This window comes from Malania oleifera, chromosome 5, assembly GCF_029873635.1.
Source record: "Malania oleifera isolate guangnan ecotype guangnan chromosome 5, ASM2987363v1, whole genome shotgun sequence".
Taxonomy (NCBI): domain Eukaryota; kingdom Viridiplantae; phylum Streptophyta; class Magnoliopsida; order Santalales; family Ximeniaceae; genus Malania; species Malania oleifera.
This window is the reverse complement of record NC_080421.1, coordinates 3,521,716-3,538,676: the sequence shown is the minus strand read 5'-3', so window position 1 is coordinate 3,538,676 and position 16,961 is coordinate 3,521,716. Positions and strand designations below refer to the sequence as shown.

The window sequence follows — 16,961 nt, the reverse complement described above, 5'->3', positions numbered from 1 at the left end:
TGTCGTGATTCATGTTATGTTATGCCAGCGCAAATGCTGAGGTTCACGTTGGCGCAGATGCCAAAATCAAGTATGATAAGACGGAATTTATGAAATATGTACATGACAATTATTATTATGAAATACGAAACAGCTATGTTCAGTATATGGAACTTATTATATGATATCAGAACTCGGATGACATGGTTTAGTATAATTTCAGGAGCACGGTACCGTAACTATATGTTCAGAATTATGATAGTGCTCCCACACGACCAGTAGTGTGGGAGATGGTAGTCAATGTGGTTTCAGTGTAGAATGGAGTAGTCCCTTTGACAGTACAGGACCAGGTGGGGTGGGCCCATCGTACTTACAGACTTATATTTGATCTAGCATGGTCGGCCAGCCATTACTAGATCCCTCCTTCGGGCTGCACAACCTAGTCATGTGGGGGTATGACATGACATCAGCTAACTATCCATCCTAGGTGTACTTCGGTATTGTATAGTTATATAAGATGATTTTCATGTTAGTAATTTAGTACGTTATATTATGTTATGAGGAATCATGTTTTATTCAGATATGATATCAACAGTTTTTACCAGTTATGATGTATGTACTCATATGATGTATAACCCGAAAACACTCATGTTGCCACACACTGATATTAGTTTATTTCCCTTATTGAGAGGTGTCTCACCCCAACTATATATAAACATTTCAGGGAATACAGGTAGAGTAGATAGGGCTTTACGGTTGTAGAGTCCAACCGAGCTACCCTGTCAAAAGGGTGAGTTGTAGAGCCATGATTTGATTTATTTTAGGGGGGTGACCCTAGGCTACTTTTGGCTTTTTGGTGGATGATTGTATATATAACAAGTTTAGTAGAACTCTGGTATTGTGGCTGGATGGATGATATGTATGTGATTACGTTTCCTGCTGCATATGTATCAGAATGGTATTTTGAATATATCCTTGGTACCCATGGGTCCAGGTTAATTATGTTATTTAGTTCACAGGATATCAAACTTATTATATTAAAGGTTATTAAGAAAAAAAATTATATATAGTAAATTAGGCAGGTTGTTACAGTTACACTTATCCATCGTCGACAAATTTCAAATCCTAGAATAGCCTTCTCAGTAATCTCTCGTCGACGAGACACGTGTGCCCGTCAATGATCCCAATAAACCGCTTCGTCAACGAGAACTTGCTGTGGCCTCTTTTAAAAATTTCCTTTTCTCCCTCTTTTATTATTTAAATACTATAATTCTTCAGGTCTCTACAAAACCTGTTCATAAAAATACCATCTATGCAACGTAATATACAAACAAGATATTTAAACCTTATTTACAATACCTGAGTTTCAGTATTTCTCAAAATATAGTTGTACATCTCCCAAAAATCCACAAGAACTCCTAGGGACTACTCAAAATACATCTAAAATAACACTTACCCTTTAGCTAGGGCAGTACTAAAGTCACCTCTATCTCAGAGTTCGCTCCGCACATCGGTATAGATTTCCTGAAATGTTTGAATTTCTAGGGTGTGAGACACCTTTTAGTAAGATGAGATAAATTATTACCAATGTGTGGCAAATGAGTTTTATATGAATAACATAATTATTAATTAAGCTATAACTGAGATAGCATTTCACTGTAAAACATATCATAACTCACACCTATGCCATTTAAAATACAAGTTTTCTTTTTTAACATACCTTTAGTTGTAATAGATAATTCTTGTTTCTTGTAAATCTACGTATATATATAACTGTGAAAACTTCCCTAGATGGATAACTGTAATCATGAATTAACCCCACATGATCAGGTTGTGCGGCCCATGGGTTGGACTTAACCATGGCTGGCCTACCAGGTTAAGTCAAACTATAACTCGTCTGTAGTACGATTGGCCTGCTCAACCTGGTTCGGACTTCCAGGGAGCTCCTTTACTCTCCTCTAAGGCACAATTGACTGTCAACACCACACTCTATCTGAGATGTGTGGTTACACTATCTATACAGTATTAGCTACGGTACCATGCTTTGTGTTTTGTTTTGATCCATCAGGGTTCTGATACTATTTTACTATGATTTTGTATAAACTGTAATACCATGATTCTATCATATCTATATTACTATGATTCTGTGTAAACTGTAATATCATGGTTTTGTAACAACTGTAATATCATGGTTCTGTGAAAGTTGTATAAAATTCTGAATTAATATTCTATACTCAATCTAGTATTTCTTATGCCACACAATTTAGGTATACTCAAAATACTATAATTTGTATAAGAAAACTATATTTTACTACTATATGGAAAATCATATGTTCTGCTATATAAAAATAATACATCATCTATAAGGTAAATCTGATATCCAATTTCTAAATTTTCACAAATATATATAACACATGCAAAATTAGAATCTATATTCTAAATCTTATGTCCTGAAATATCCAGAAAATCATATGCTAAAAATCCCATAATCACATGTTAAACTTTAGTTGATAAAATTTCTAAAATTAACTGGCATATGTTATCCCCTTACCTAATTCCCTGAGGAAACGCTCGCAGGGATCTTAAACTCGTGCCTACGGCGTTCGCACGCTCCAAACCCTGAAATCACATTTCCCTAGTTCAATCAACTCAACCCCAGAATTATGTTCATAATCACATTCCTAGACCTATACACCCACTAAAACAATTAAACCACCAATCAACACTATAATCAACTTCCTTACCTCAGTTTTGGGGTGGTGCTTGGGATCCTCCAAACACAATTTCGCTCCGGTTAAAATGACGACGATCGCCTCTAGGCCTTAGATACGAAGTCTGATTGTTAATAGGGCGAGTTTAGAGTGAGAAAATGAGGAGGGAGAGGGAGGGAGGGAGAGAGAGAGAGAGAGAGAGAGAGAGAATTCGTAGCTAAGAGAGGAGAGAGAGCCTTTAGAAATTTACAAAGAAAATTTACATGTAGGCCTTATATACTATTCTGTCCCAGAGAAAAACCGTCGATGGTTTTCTTAGTTTCACAGAAAACCGTCGACGGTTTTGTCTTTAACCAAACCAGTTTTCACTATCTACCCTTAACTTGGCTGCAGTAAAAATATCACCATCAACGGTTTTCTTGGGCTCTCCCAAAACCATTGACAGTTTGGACTTCACCAAACCATTTTCCTCTTTTTCTTTGCTTTTCTTATTATTTCTATTTCCCGGGTCTCTACTCTAATCTTGTCGAGTGTTTCAACGCTGTCTTGAAAGGAAATCGTAGTCTCCCAATAAAGACCTTTGTGCAGCTGACATTTTATCGCGTTGCACATTATTTCAATAGCAGACGAAAGACTGCTCGTAAGACAATTGCTGGAGGAAATGCATTTACTCTACACATACTGTTAGTTATGGAAAGAGGGAAGCTTAACGCGACTGGATGGGTATACTCGATTTTAAGAGAAGACTCTGTCGAAATTTTCATAGAAGTTTGATGTAGTATGAATGTATACATTTGTGTATGAAATTTGTGAAAATATTGTTATCGATTGCCGATGAAAATTGTTTTTTTTTTTCATAGGTGCAAGCATGGATGGGTATACTTTATTTTAAAAAGAGACGATGCTGAAATTTTTATAGAAGTTCGATGTAGTATGAATGTATACAGTTGTGTATGAAAGTTGTGAAAATATTGTGTAATCAATTGTTGATGAAAATTGTTTTCTTTGAACAGATGTAAGCATGGATGGGTATACTCGATTTTAAGAGACTACCAAAATTTTTACAGAAGTTCGATGTAGTATGAATGTATACAATTTTGTATAAAAGTTGTGAAAATATTTTTATCGATTGCTGATGATAGTTATATATAATATTTTCTTTTGTTTCCTTCTAAGCCTTGATGAAGTGATGTGATATTCCTAAACTAAATTTGATGTCATGAACGTATTGGATTTCATGAAAATAAAACGTTCTTTCAAAGTAAATACATGATGCTTGGTTTTGATTTTCATGATGATGTATGTGTGAAATACGATGCAAATGAAATGATATATGGAAACATTAATCTTAAACTAAACTAGATGCAAGTGACAATTCTATGCAAATGCAAATGTCAGAATTGATGTAAATGATTTACTTAATGCACATGAGGTTAAGCTTAACTTTATTCTTGAACTAGACCTCATGTAATGGATGAACTAAGTGTAAAGTGGAAATGCGATTTCAATGTAAAAAGGGGCTTTTCAAGGACCTCATAAGAAGACCATGCTCATTGAAATGTGTTGTCCCAAGTTGAATTCTAAAGGCACATTAGCCTCGGATTTTGGAATTGGATGATTTCTTTTATTTTCTTGAAATTTGGGGTTCTGATTTGCAAAATGAATGCCTACTTGATGCAATGCATGCATGCTAACGTTTGAGGATTGAACGAAAATTCCAAGTTTCTTGGATCAAAAGACAAAGGAGGTGACCTAGTAGGATAATCTAGACATGAGGTGCTTCTTCTACGAGTCTCTTTTCATAAAGAAGATAATTGAGTGATTTTTTAATTTGCTTTTTTAAAGCTTCTTTTTATGAATCCTTGAGCATTATGGACTTTCAAAGAAGTTAAAATACGTATTATGCAAAACCGAACACTATGATGCAATTGGCTTGAACTCTGAAATCTTCACTTTACTCGGTCCATCAATGAACATCCTAGTCCAAACAATCCCAATGTACATGGTTATGCTTAGTGTGTTTAAGTCACATTTCTCTTCAATGACATTGCTTCAATTTTCTACCCTAGTGCAAGGGTTGAGCTATCTCATAATGGGTTGATGTTTGAAACTCACTCCTTTTGCCCCAATGTATATCTTCTTAGGTTCTTAGCAAAACTTGTGCTCTCATGCACTTAGGGCATCTTCTTACTTCTTGGATGAACTCGACGAACCAAAGAGCATATGATAGCCTTCAATCTTTCAAATGAACACTTCGCATCATAACTAATTGAACACTTCGAAATAACTAATTCTTGTTGACTCTTTATTTCACTAGTTTATATCCTACATTACTTCATGACAATATTTATTGAACTTTATCCATTACAAATTAAAAAAAATATAATGGAATTTAAAAAATGGTTCTAGATAATAAGTTCATAAACAAGTCATGACTCATTTTTCAAGTTTTAGAACACACTCATTGTTATTAAAAGTGATAAAAAAATTTTGGAGTTAAAATTAAAGGTAATCAATTTAAATACTCCCAATATTTTGATGTCTACTTTAAAAAAATCGTTAAAAATTATTCAAATCTCCAAAAAATCCTTAATATGCAAAAAAAAAAAAAATCAATTATTGAATGTTGCATGCATCATGCAAAAATTGTTGGTCCAAATAGCGTTTTTTACATAAAAACACGGCCCCAAGTAGCGTCCTTTTATAAAAAAAATGCTACACCATCCAACGTCTTCTGTTTAAAAAATGTTGGATCATCCGGCATTTTTTAGGACGTATCAAATGGGAAAATAAAATTCCATCCAAATTTTTCTTAAATATTTTTTTATAAATTAAAACTAAATTTGGGAAAAAAAAACTCACAATATTTATAGTGCCTAAATTAAAGAATAAAAGACATTCACCAGCATTAAGGTACGATAAAAATACAAGCACTTCTCCTGAAGTTTGAAATTTCAAAAACTTGTCTGGAAATTATGATAGTTCCACATGAACCACCTTTAGATTTGTTGGAAAGATACAAAAACTCCTTTTATATTTGACTAAGAAACAATTCTTTGAGTATAATAACTCAAAAATTAAATGTCAAGAAAAATCTGTAAAGCTTTTGGAACCTCAAGGGAATTTTTAAAAGCTTACGAAAAGCCTTCATCTTTTTGATAAATCTCAAGAGGTCACTATCTTTTGCACTAATTTAAAAGACCAGATATCACCCTTAATACAAAAATATCATAACAAACATGGTCTAAATTTTTCAGTCACAAGATTGTCTAACCACAATTAGAGTATTTGTTATAGACAAATCTAACCTAGCCAGGTCACCCAAAAAGGAGGGGGAGGGGGGGGTGGGAAACAGGGAAGAACAACCACTCTTAGACTTTGTTTGAAACTCGAAAAACAAGAAGGGGAGTATGAACAACAAAATATATTATAAAACAATAAATTTTATGCTTTAGTAATTTACAATTAAATTTGAAGAAAATTTAATACATAACAGTTTGTGAACAGAAAAGGATATAAAATGAAAGTTTCTTACTTTTCATTTGCCTTGCGGAGTAACGAAAGGAAAATGTAACTTCTACAACATGAGTTAATTCCACCAAATCAGGATTTCGATACCTTTACAAATCAAAATCCTTTAGTGGATGATAAAACAAAGTCCATGAGCAAACTTCTGCTAAAATACAAAAGGGAGGCGTTGTTCACTGTGATCTCCATGCTGGTGAAGTCCCTGCAACCAAAGGCAAGCTGATTAACACCAAATGCAAGTAGCACTTTAGTGAATTAGTACCAAATAGACAAAAGTTCTGGGGTGATCGTTTTGGCTTGAATAATCTATCATGCCCAGCTTTGGCTCAAAAGGAGCTATCACAATGAATTTCAAGCTGTTGCAAATGAACAAATACGGTATGGAATTTGATTAAGCCTAATTCAGGTCCATTTTAATGGGATGCTGTTTCAGCCAAATAAACGTAGCATTTAGTGATTTGGTACCAAATAAGCATAGATATCAGTTTGAATAGTCTATCAGGCTCAACTTTGACAATAGCTATCACAATGAATCTCAAACTGTTGCAGATGAATAAAAGGGCATGGAATTTGATCAAACCGAAAAAAAAAATATATAATCCTGCTCAATCAGATCCATCTATTCCAGAATGCTGCACGTCACAACATCTTCCGGAATTGGCTTAAGTTTCAATTTTAATTGGGATGCCAATCTTTCTATACATTCTCTTCAATTCACACCACTTTTTGGGCATAGATAATGCATCCTTGGATATTGCAAATATATGACCTACGATAGGCTTCCTATTTATATATCCGCACCACCATATGATTATCATCATCCACTATAATTTGAGTCAGCAAACTAAAAATCAAAGATGCATCCTACAAACCTTGTTATGCCAAAAGTAATCATACAAATATATCTTTAAAATTCACAAATTTCAAAAAGCAGGTTTCTACACAAGAATAAGATCCTCTCCGATAGCAGACTTCTACAGTTTGAAAGCAGGACTTTAATTTGTTTTATTTACATAATAAACAAAGGCATTATAAGTAGCGAATACCTTAGTCAGGCAAAGCAGTTCCTCGCTCGAGATTGTTTTTGATTTCCAGAGTATATTTACCGAAGGCCCGTTCAATCTTCTTGTTGAAATGTTCATTGCGGTCATTGATTGAATCAATGTCTTTCTCCTCATGGAACTTTCTCCTCCTGCTAAATGAGTTGCGCTTCGCGTCTCGGTCCTTGAGTTCCTTCACCATCATGTCAATCTTGTCCTCCGAAATTTTTGGTGCCTGCACAATTGAAAAACAGGCATCCCACAATTTAAACCCAAACTTAACCTGGAACTGCCATGAAAGCATACAATTTCCTGGACAGATCTGTACCTTTCCATATTGGAGGCTTGAAGCTTCACGGTAAAACTCTGGATCAGCTTCTTTCATTCTGTTATATTCTTCCAAGTCAACCTCAATGTTTTTTGTACGCTTCTTGTATGCATTGTACAAGGTTTTCTGGTTGAAAACTGTTCAGTTAAGATAATCTTTGTTAGCTTAACCACCCTCATCAATCTCTCCCTTGTTACCCCAATCAGAAGTTCTCAAGTTATATAAAGCATGAAAAAAAGAGGTCGTGGGTTGGGATTTGTTGCAAACAACAAAGGTAAGAGAGATTTTTTTCCTTTTGGATCCCCCACCAGGGGGTTCGTGTGAAGGGAGGGGCATTATTAGGGGAAAAATTCAAAGGTCCCTCCACGTGCAAGGTAAAAATGAAAACTCTTCGTACTTTATTTTGGAAATTTATAATGTTTATCCATGCTATCATCAATATTCTAGCACTAAAAATTCTAGTACATGTTCCTGAAAAAATTCCTGTTACTGAAGATACAATTCAGCATGGTAGCATTACGAAATAAAACATACTTTTTTTCAGCCTCCTGGTGAGAGAGAAGACAAACACTGCGGATTCCAAGACCGCTTGCTAGGCTGGTAAAATGGTAGGAAACCCAACTCCCCTCCCCCCCTCTCCCATTAGGAACCAACTTTTCCCCTTCCTGGTGAGAGATAAGCCAAACTAACCGTGTATTCCAAGACCCCTTTACTAGGCAGGTAAAAGGGTAAGAAAAAACCCCTCTATAACCTGGAGTAGGAGCCAATGCACACAACACACCCACCATACCATTTACAAGTGACTTTTTTTGGATAGAGAAGGGTGACATAATTTCACATTGAAAACTGATATGGCATAGACATGTGTACACACAAAGCCCCACCAAAAAAATGCATAATAAGCATGATGCAATAAAAACTTTAAAAAAACTGTAAAAGCATACCATCCCAACCAAAAGGAGCAGGGTCTTTTTCCCATTTTTTATATTTTGATTCAGCCATCTCTTGCGTGTCTAGCATATATGCTTTTTCCATATTCAAGCCATTTGCATCTAGAAGTTTGCCAATTTTTTTCTTCCGATCCTCAAGCCATTTTTGTTTTGAAATGCCCCTTGATTCTGGTGGAGCTTCCATTCGTTTCTTCTCAGCCACCATGGCTGTTTGATTAGCTTTCCTTGCCTCATTCTGAGAGCAAGTGAAACATAACTCATTATTTAAAAAACTAGAAGTGGCACTTAAGCTTGTAAAATATAGAGGTCGCATTTGTAACCCAAATCAGCATAAAAGTATCAAACATCGGAACTGTGTAATAGAAGTTGATTCAAGCTTACCATCTTGAGCCTCAGCTCAAACAATTTTTTCTGCTTCCCTGTAAGTTTAGTAAAGTCTACTTCCGCATTCTCCTCAACAAGATGGTCACGATTGTCATCAGCAGGTTCTTCAATATCCTGTCCTTCATCATGTGGAACTGCATTCTCATCAGGATCTAAATTGGGCTGACCACTGCCAGCACTTGCTTGCACCTCTGACATGGCATAGAGAAGGTGGTTATGCACAGGAAGAAAAAGACGTTGTCATGGATGCTTTATTCAGTACACAAATTATCAAAAAAAATCTCATAATTGACTAAACACAATTGAGAATCATATCCTGAATATAATATTGCTTCTAAAATATCACCCACGCCAACGACTCCCCACCCCTCCAAAAAATAATAATAATAAGAATAACAGTAAACGAAGTTCTGACATGAGCATATGATCTGAAAAAGAAAGAAAATTTTGATCTGTAAAAGAATGATGTGGTTCATAGACCGGCCAAGAATTCACATTTTTTTAATAGAAAAAGAGATAAGAACATAAACAAGAAACAAATAGAAAAAAAGTGAATAAAAAGATCAAGCTAGCACTGCTAACCAGTCACGCTGCAGATCAGGAAAACCAGTACACTCAAAGCATTCAGAAAAGAAACCCGAAGTGATGCAAACAACTTAATCTTGCCCCACATAAAATCAATAGACATAATGATCATACCATACACCAATATATATTGCTATGTTCAAATTGCTCCTCAAAACCACAAACTAATCCAATGTTCCATTTCACTACCAATGGGCAGGAATTTTGCTCCATTGTTCTATTATGACTAGGGGCATAAAAAAATTGCCAAAAATACAAAACTGGCCCAAAATAAGTTACGTATTTTGGTTTGGTTTTCCAGGTTTCGATTTTCAGTTTCAGTTCTTAGAAATGTTTCTGGTTTCAGTTTTTAACCCAAGACCAAACCAAAAAACCAAAAATCGAATTGAAGATATATAAATAAATATATGACCTTTTTTAATATATGATATTCATGTTAAAATCTGATTGCATATTTTATCAGTATGCATCTTCTTCAGATAATAAAAAAATCCTAGAGAGGACAAAATATCCTTAAAACAAAAAAGATAAAAACAAAGAAAAAGACCACCCAAGCCACAACTGTCCACCCCCCAAACAGAACCTAAACAAAACCCACACCATCTACCTGCCCCAAACAAAATGCTACCTAAGAAAACCTTGTTTTAAGCCCTTCCCATCATAGTTGAAAGAGCACTGCAAATTAGCAATTCCCATTGTCCCTTCCTAGCCTTGATTCTACTGCCATCCATATGGTCTTCCTTTACAGCCAAATGAAGAAGCAACATACCCTTCTAATCCACCACATGTTGAAAATGAGACAAAAAGCAGGACAATAACTGATCTGATTCTACTCATTCTTGTCTTCCCCCTGATTTTATTTATCATTCCCCAAACCAATATCTCCCTATAAGTCATCATCAGGAGTAGGAGACTGCAACAAAGGCACACCGAATAAATCGGAATAATCTGATCCAAAGCCTCCTTGTTTGTGAATCTCATCTATAAGTAGCCCTTCATCATAATCAAAATCACTATCCAAATCACCCTCTCCTCGCCAGACACATCTCTCCATTTCTTCTTCACAGCAGGGGTTTCCTCACTAACCTTTTTTTATATCTATTTTCAACCCATTCAAGTCCTCGATGTAAAATTTCCTGCTATTACATGTTTTCAAGAATTTAATTGGCTTCTCAGCAGCCCCGGACATCCCCTCAATGGAATCAACTCCTCCGTTAAGCTTCAAGCTCTTCAATGCTTCCCTTCTCTCGTCTCTCAGCCCTCTAAATAAAGGTTCATGTAGTTCTTACCCGTTGACCACCCCAGTCAGAGAAGAAATTCTGCAGTGTTGTTTCTCTAACCCCTGTTCACTTTGAGCAAGGCTGATACCATTGCGCTCAATTGTTTCAACACCCACAGCCAAGCAATCCTCGTCCACGCTTTCAGTCTTCTGAAGAAAAAAATGAGTTTGAGGAAGATTCCTTTATAGGTCCTCTTCAAAAGTACTGTGCTCTCCGGATGTTGGATGGGCATGGGCTTGAGAAGAAGAGACTATCCCGTTGCAGTCCAAAAAATCTCCTAATGCATTTGAAAGCCCACAGGATCCTAATACTTCCTTTGAAAGTCCTTCGACAATTTGGCTTCTATAGCTTAAATTGTTTTGTAAGTAAGCGTCTCTCCCCTGTCAAGCCCATGACTTGTACTCTAGCAGCTGGACCAAATTAATTGTAATATTGATTAACCCTGGCCCAATCCAACCCCTTCTAGGAACCCTCATTCACCTACCTTCCTCTTGCAAACCCTAGCTTCCCTAGCACCTCCTGAACCACCATCTGCTGTCACTCCCAAACTCACTGGTTGGTAACTTCCACAACTTCCGCAACATCATCCGAGTACCTTTGCTGTCTATGGGGTACCGGACAGAAGCTCCTTCCAACTCTGGCAACCTTGATTCTGAAAGATGAACCTCAATTTTGCTTGTCTCCTCCAACCCTGTGAGCTCCCACAACTCTTGGCAGAAATCTATAGTTCTATACCATCCTTCCCCTTCCTTGCCACCAGGAATGAAGATCAATTGACCCCTGCCACCAGACCGTAGACCAAGTTCCAGAGAAGGACTATAATCATTTGAATTTCCACCCAGTACTGAATTTTTCTGAAATTCCTATAGCGCATAACCTTCACCACCTTCAGTAACAACGGTGGCAAACATTTACCAACCCATCTTGCAGCAGATAAGGTAATCCTTATCCACTGGCTTCGGAAATCAAATTTTCCAATCGAATGAAACCTCCTTGCCCCACCTTTCCAAACACCAACTAATCGATTTCCGTTCTATCTCCACTAGCTTGAAGGATTTGTCTTCCACTTATTTGTGGAAGTTTTCTTCCATACCCAACTTTGAGAGAATCCACCAGATCTAGAATAGAGAGCGAGAGCAAGAGTAATGTTATATTTCTTTAATCATAATTTACTTATAAATCAGATTTTTCTATTGAATAAATGTATAATTTTAATTTTAACAATCATTTTTTCATTAAAAATCTGATTTAGATAATTAAAAAAAAAAATCAATTAGTCAATGAAATAGTAGAAGGGAGAGGGTGGTCTCCCAACTTACATTTTTTCAATGTGGGACAACAAGTTCAATTTCTGCCTACTGCGACCTCCCCCCCCACACAACAAAAAAAAAAATTTAGTCCCACAGTGGAAAAGCAAAAAAACTTCTGGCTCCCACCTCCACCAATGCCTTGTACCTCACTTTTCTGGCTGCATGTCCATCAATGCAGACCAACTACATTCCTATTTACTACTAAGAGGAAACAAGTTATGGGTGATGAACAGTTCAAGTAATAGGTTTAAAAATCAAACTGAACCATTAAACCACTAACTTGTTTGGTGATAAAACCATAGTTTTGGTTCAGTACCAGTCTGTAATTTTAAAAATACCAAGTTTTTCAGTTTGGTGTTCGGTTTTGATTAAAACCAAATCAAAATAAACCAATTACAGCCCTAATTGCAACTCTAAAATGTAATAAAGCATTCCAATCTCTGCAATCTCTCTGCAGAAAGTGGAAATCTTCTTAAAAAACATTTCTTAGAGGTGTGTGAGCAGCAAACCATAACAAGGCAACGAAAAAACACTCCGCTACAAACCAACTTAATAGTAAAAGTCCCATTAAAAATTCTAGAATTCTTCTCAAGCCAAATACACCATATACTAGCAACAGTTGCAAATTTCCATTGACCCTTCCTCTCTTTTCCCCTACCAAACCCTCTAAAAGTAACAAGATAGAAAGCGGGTGGAGTAACCCAATGCTCCCTAATAATAGAGAGCCAGAGCGAGAGCAAGAGTGAGAGCAAGAGTCATGTTATATTTCTTTAATCATAATTTACTTATAAATAGGATTTTTCTATTGAATAACTATATAATTTTAATTTTAACAATCGTTTTTTCATTAAAAATCTGATTTAGATAATTAAAAAAAATCAATTAGTCAATGAAATAGTAGAAGGGAGAGGGTGGTCTCCCACCTTACATTTTTTCAATGTGGGACAACAAGTTCAATTTCTGCCTAATTGCAACCTCCCCCCCACACAAAAAAAAAAACAGTTTAGTCCCACAGTGGAAAAGCAAAAAAACTTCTGGCTCTCTGCACATTTCAAATGACCATGGACCCCCACCCCCACCCCTTGTACCTCACTTTTCTCGCTGCATGTCCATCAATGCAGACCAACTACATTCCTATTTACTACTAAGAGGAAACAAGTTATGGGTGATGAACAGTTCAAGTAATAGGTTTAAAAATCAAACTGAACCATTAAACCGCTAACTTGTTTGGTGATAAAACCATAGTTTTGGTTCAGTACCAGTCTGTAATTTTGAAAAAACCAAGTTTTTCAGTTTGGTGTTCGGTTTTGAAAAACCAAATCAAAATAAACCGATTACAGCCCTAATTGCAACTCTAAAATGTCATAAAGCAGTCCAATCTCTGCAATCTCTCTGCAGAAAGTGGAAATCTTCTTAAAAAACATTTCTTAGAGGTGTGTGAGCGGCAAACCATAACAAGGCAAGGAAAAAACACTCCGCTACAAACCAACTGAAAAAAAGTAGAAGTCCCATTAAAAATTCTAGAATTCTTCTCAAGCCAAATACACCATATACTAGCAACAGCTGCAAATTTCCATTGAGCCTTCCTCTCTTTTCCCCTACCAAACCCTCAAGATAGAAAGCGGGTGGAGTAACCCAATGCTCCCTAATAACACTATCTTCCAAAGAGTTTGAGAAAAAGGGCAATGTAAGAAAAGATGAGCACAATTCTTCCCACTCCTAAATCAAAGGATGCAAACATCCATAGACAAGGCCTTGTATTGTCTCCATTGTTGAAGCAAATCGTTAGTGTTGATTTTATAACAGATCACAGTCCACATAAAAGCCTTAATCTTTGAAGGAACTTTAGCTTTCCAAAAAAAAAAATGAAGGCCAAAAGGAATAGCGATCATGAATCAAATAGGAAGAAAGGCTTGCAACAGAAGTCTCCAAAGGATTTTAGCAACCAAACTCACCTATACCTCCTCAAAAGAGTATGAAATGAATTGAGCACATTCAACAAACGGATAAGATCATTAGTTTAACCCCATTAAGGTTTTTCTTAAAGTGAAAATCCCATAATCAGCATAGGAAAGGAAATTTGAGATTGGAAAATACTGAAAGATAGATAAACAAAATAATCAAGGATACAAATGAGCCAAAGGGGACTCCCCAATTCAATTATCTTTCCAATACTGAATTCTCTCCCTATCATCCAGCTTATAACAAACATTGGGACCAAAATGATGACATATCTGTGCACAAGTTTACAAGGGCTCTTGAGTAAGCAATACTAACTCTTAACTCTAGCATCCCACCCAATCTATTGAAAACCAAACTTACTACAAATTACCCTATGCCAGAGACAGTTAGGTTCTAAGGAAAACGCCATAACCACTTTCCCACCAAGGATTTTCTTTTTGGATACTGAGTTACCAAGACCCAAGCCCCCTCCCCCTTAGATTTACTCACTATCTTCCACCCTACCAAATGATCTCTACCCCTCTGACCTCTCAACCATACCCAACCACAAACCAACTTCTCAAGGCTATGTGCCATCTTCAAAGGAATCTTGAAAAGGGATGACAAGCCCAAAAAGGGGTAAAAGGTCCCTAAAGTGATGCAAGAGCCTTTCCACGCATCCAATCTCCTAGAGATTCCTCATAAATCAGGTGATTCAGGTCTTAAAAAGAGGACACAGAAGGGTATCCATTTAAACAGACGCTTAAATAAGTAGGCCAACTCAAAAGTCTAAACCCGCTTTCCTAGCTAAGGAAGAAAGAACACCTGATTCAATACCACTCACAACCCGAAAACTTCTAAGAATCATATAGAATGGTCAACATATTAGATAAACTACTAGCATCATCCAAAAGAAAATAATGGCATTAAATGTGAAAAAGACATATCCTGAAGCCCACCTTAATCCCTTCTACAGGTCTACCAAACCTCATCAGCTCCATTCTCAATCAATCTACTCAACACATGCGCCGTAATAGTAAACAAAAATTGGCACAACGAATCACATTGATGAACGCTACTAGGGGCTTTAAACCAAGATCTGGCCTCAAGGTGAGTAAGACTGAAAATACCACAGGCAGAAGGCACCCTTGAATCCATTTTATCCATTTCAGACCCTTTATATCCAATAATTTATCCAAAAAAAACCCCAACTAATCCAATCATAAGCTTTTCAAGTCCAATTTCAAAACAACGCCTCTTTTTATTTTTCTTATAAGAGCACCTTCTCCAAGCTTGCTTGTTTGCCACTACAGAATAAGATGCATCTAAAATCTGATGATCATCAACGGCGGCACTCTAGATAGGGTTATAGTGTCCATCAAGAGTAAGACCCCTGCCAATCTCTTAGAAAGAACTGTAGCCAAGATCTTATAGAAACTCATCGCTAAACTAATAGTCCTAAAATCCTTAATACTAGCATTGTGATCCTTCTAAGGAACAAGGGTAATAAAGTTGAACTAATACTCCCACCTACCATTTTATAATTAAAAAACCCATTATACACTTCAAGAATATCTCCCCTCAAATTCTATGTCTCCCGTATTAGTTGTTGTTGTTGTTGTTGTACAGTATTTGGCAGCAACCCTAAATTATAAAAAGTGCAATGAATCTAAACTCTAAGCCGCAAGGGGGAGTTTCTCAAAGGATGGGAAATACTATTATGCGCTAGCTGTGCAGTATAAGAAAGCTTTTATCCACACCCGAAGGCAACAACACCTCAAGACTCAAAACCCTAGTATGTAATCAACTAAGAAATTCGCCAACAATTTCAGCAAATTATGATCTAGTTAGAAATTTTCTTTAACAATTTCAAAAAATATGAAAGGGAATTTTTTTTTTCAAAAAAAAAAATCACCTGGTTCATTTGCATTCGCTCGTGCCTTGGCTTCAGCAATTTTTCTGAAGCAATATTCGACACATTCATGGTATGGATTGGATGCATTAATGCAATCTGGGTGCACTCGTCTTTCGTCAGCCATTTTTGGATAAGCTCACCCTCCTAAAGCACTGCAACTGCCTGAAGACAGAACAGCCAAAATGAAGCCTATGCTCAGAACATATTTCACGAACTCATTCAAAATTCATAAAATTCTCAAAACCCAGGGTTGAGATAGGGATAGGGAGAGAGAGAGAGAGAGAGAGAGAGAAGGGAAAGGGGAAAACATAAAGAGCGAAGGAAGACGGCCGACAGCTTGAATCAGCAAGTTCCAACTACCAATTGGCGGCTATTAATCTAGCTAATTGTCACATTTCTTCAGCAAACTATTCACCATAAAACAAAAAACCAAAAAAGATTTGGTTTCTACTTCTTTCTTTCCTTCATTCTCCTCCAGTTTCCCAGCAACCAAACGAACAGAAAAAAGAAAAGAAAAGAAAAAAAAAACAACAAAAGAGAAATATAAATCTAAAAACTTACCGCGCCTTTGCCTCGATGGTGCTCCTCTCCCTCTCTCTCACTCTCCCTCTCCCTCTCCCTCCTAGGGTTTTCGTTGTATGGTCTTCTCTCTTTCCTAGAGTATGGTCTCTCTTTCCTAGAGCTTCGTTGTATCGAAAGCGTTAAAGGGGACGGACGAAATCGGCTACGGGCAGTACACAATATAACGTTGCTCGGGAGATTCGTTTTCCCAAAAGACGACTTCAAGAAAGCTTAAAAACTAGAAAGATGATATTCACGTTTCAGAAATCATTTTTCCATCCGTTTTTCTCACACGCTTTCTAATTTTTTTAAAATGATTTTGGATCTAAGTGAATTTTTTAAAATATATATATATATATATATTAATTTTGTACTTAATTTTGCCACATCCCCTCAAATTCAAATCTAAATTCAAAATTCGATGCTTTTAAAAGGAATATCGAGTACAG

The 16,961-nt window shown here is 36.4% G+C and overlaps 1 protein-coding gene across 2 annotated transcripts; it reads right to left on the bottom strand.

Moving 5' to 3' along the window:
* Nucleotides 1-6,101: 6,101 nt before the first annotated feature.
* On the bottom strand, nucleotides 6,102-16,749 carry LOC131156633 (uncharacterized). Of its 2 annotated transcripts, XM_058110472.1 has the most exons (7): nucleotides 16,513-16,749; nucleotides 15,952-16,113; nucleotides 8,918-9,111; nucleotides 8,531-8,771; nucleotides 7,587-7,723; nucleotides 7,265-7,493; nucleotides 6,102-6,420 (listed from the first exon to the last, which is right to left on the bottom strand). In XM_058110472.1, the coding sequence occupies exons 2-6, from the start codon at nucleotides 16,073-16,075 to the stop codon at nucleotides 7,266-7,268; spliced, it is 924 nt and encodes a 307-aa protein (XP_057966455.1). In that variant the 5' UTR covers nucleotides 16,076-16,113; nucleotides 16,513-16,749; the 3' UTR covers nucleotides 6,102-6,420; nucleotide 7,265. The 2 variants fall into 2 exon arrangements, with proteins under 2 accessions (XP_057966455.1, XP_057966456.1); XM_058110473.1 differs by having other exon boundaries at nucleotides 6,102-7,493; nucleotides 16,513-16,653.
* Between the last annotated feature and the right edge of the window lie 212 nt (nucleotides 16,750-16,961).

Bases quoted from the DNA above. Each gene is read 5' to 3' on its own strand.
- LOC131156633 (XM_058110472.1), bottom strand. From the start codon at position 16,075: ATGGCTGACGAAAGACGAGTGCACCCAGATTGCATTAATGCATCCAAT. The intron at 9,112-15,951 runs GTGATTTTTTTT...ATGCCATGTCAG, and splicing joins AGCGAATGCAAATGAACCAG to AGGTGCAAGCAAGTGCTGGC. The intron at 7,724-8,530 runs GTATGCTTTTAC...TTAACTGAACAG, and splicing joins TGCTCCTTTTGGTTGGGATG to TTTTCAACCAGAAAACCTTG.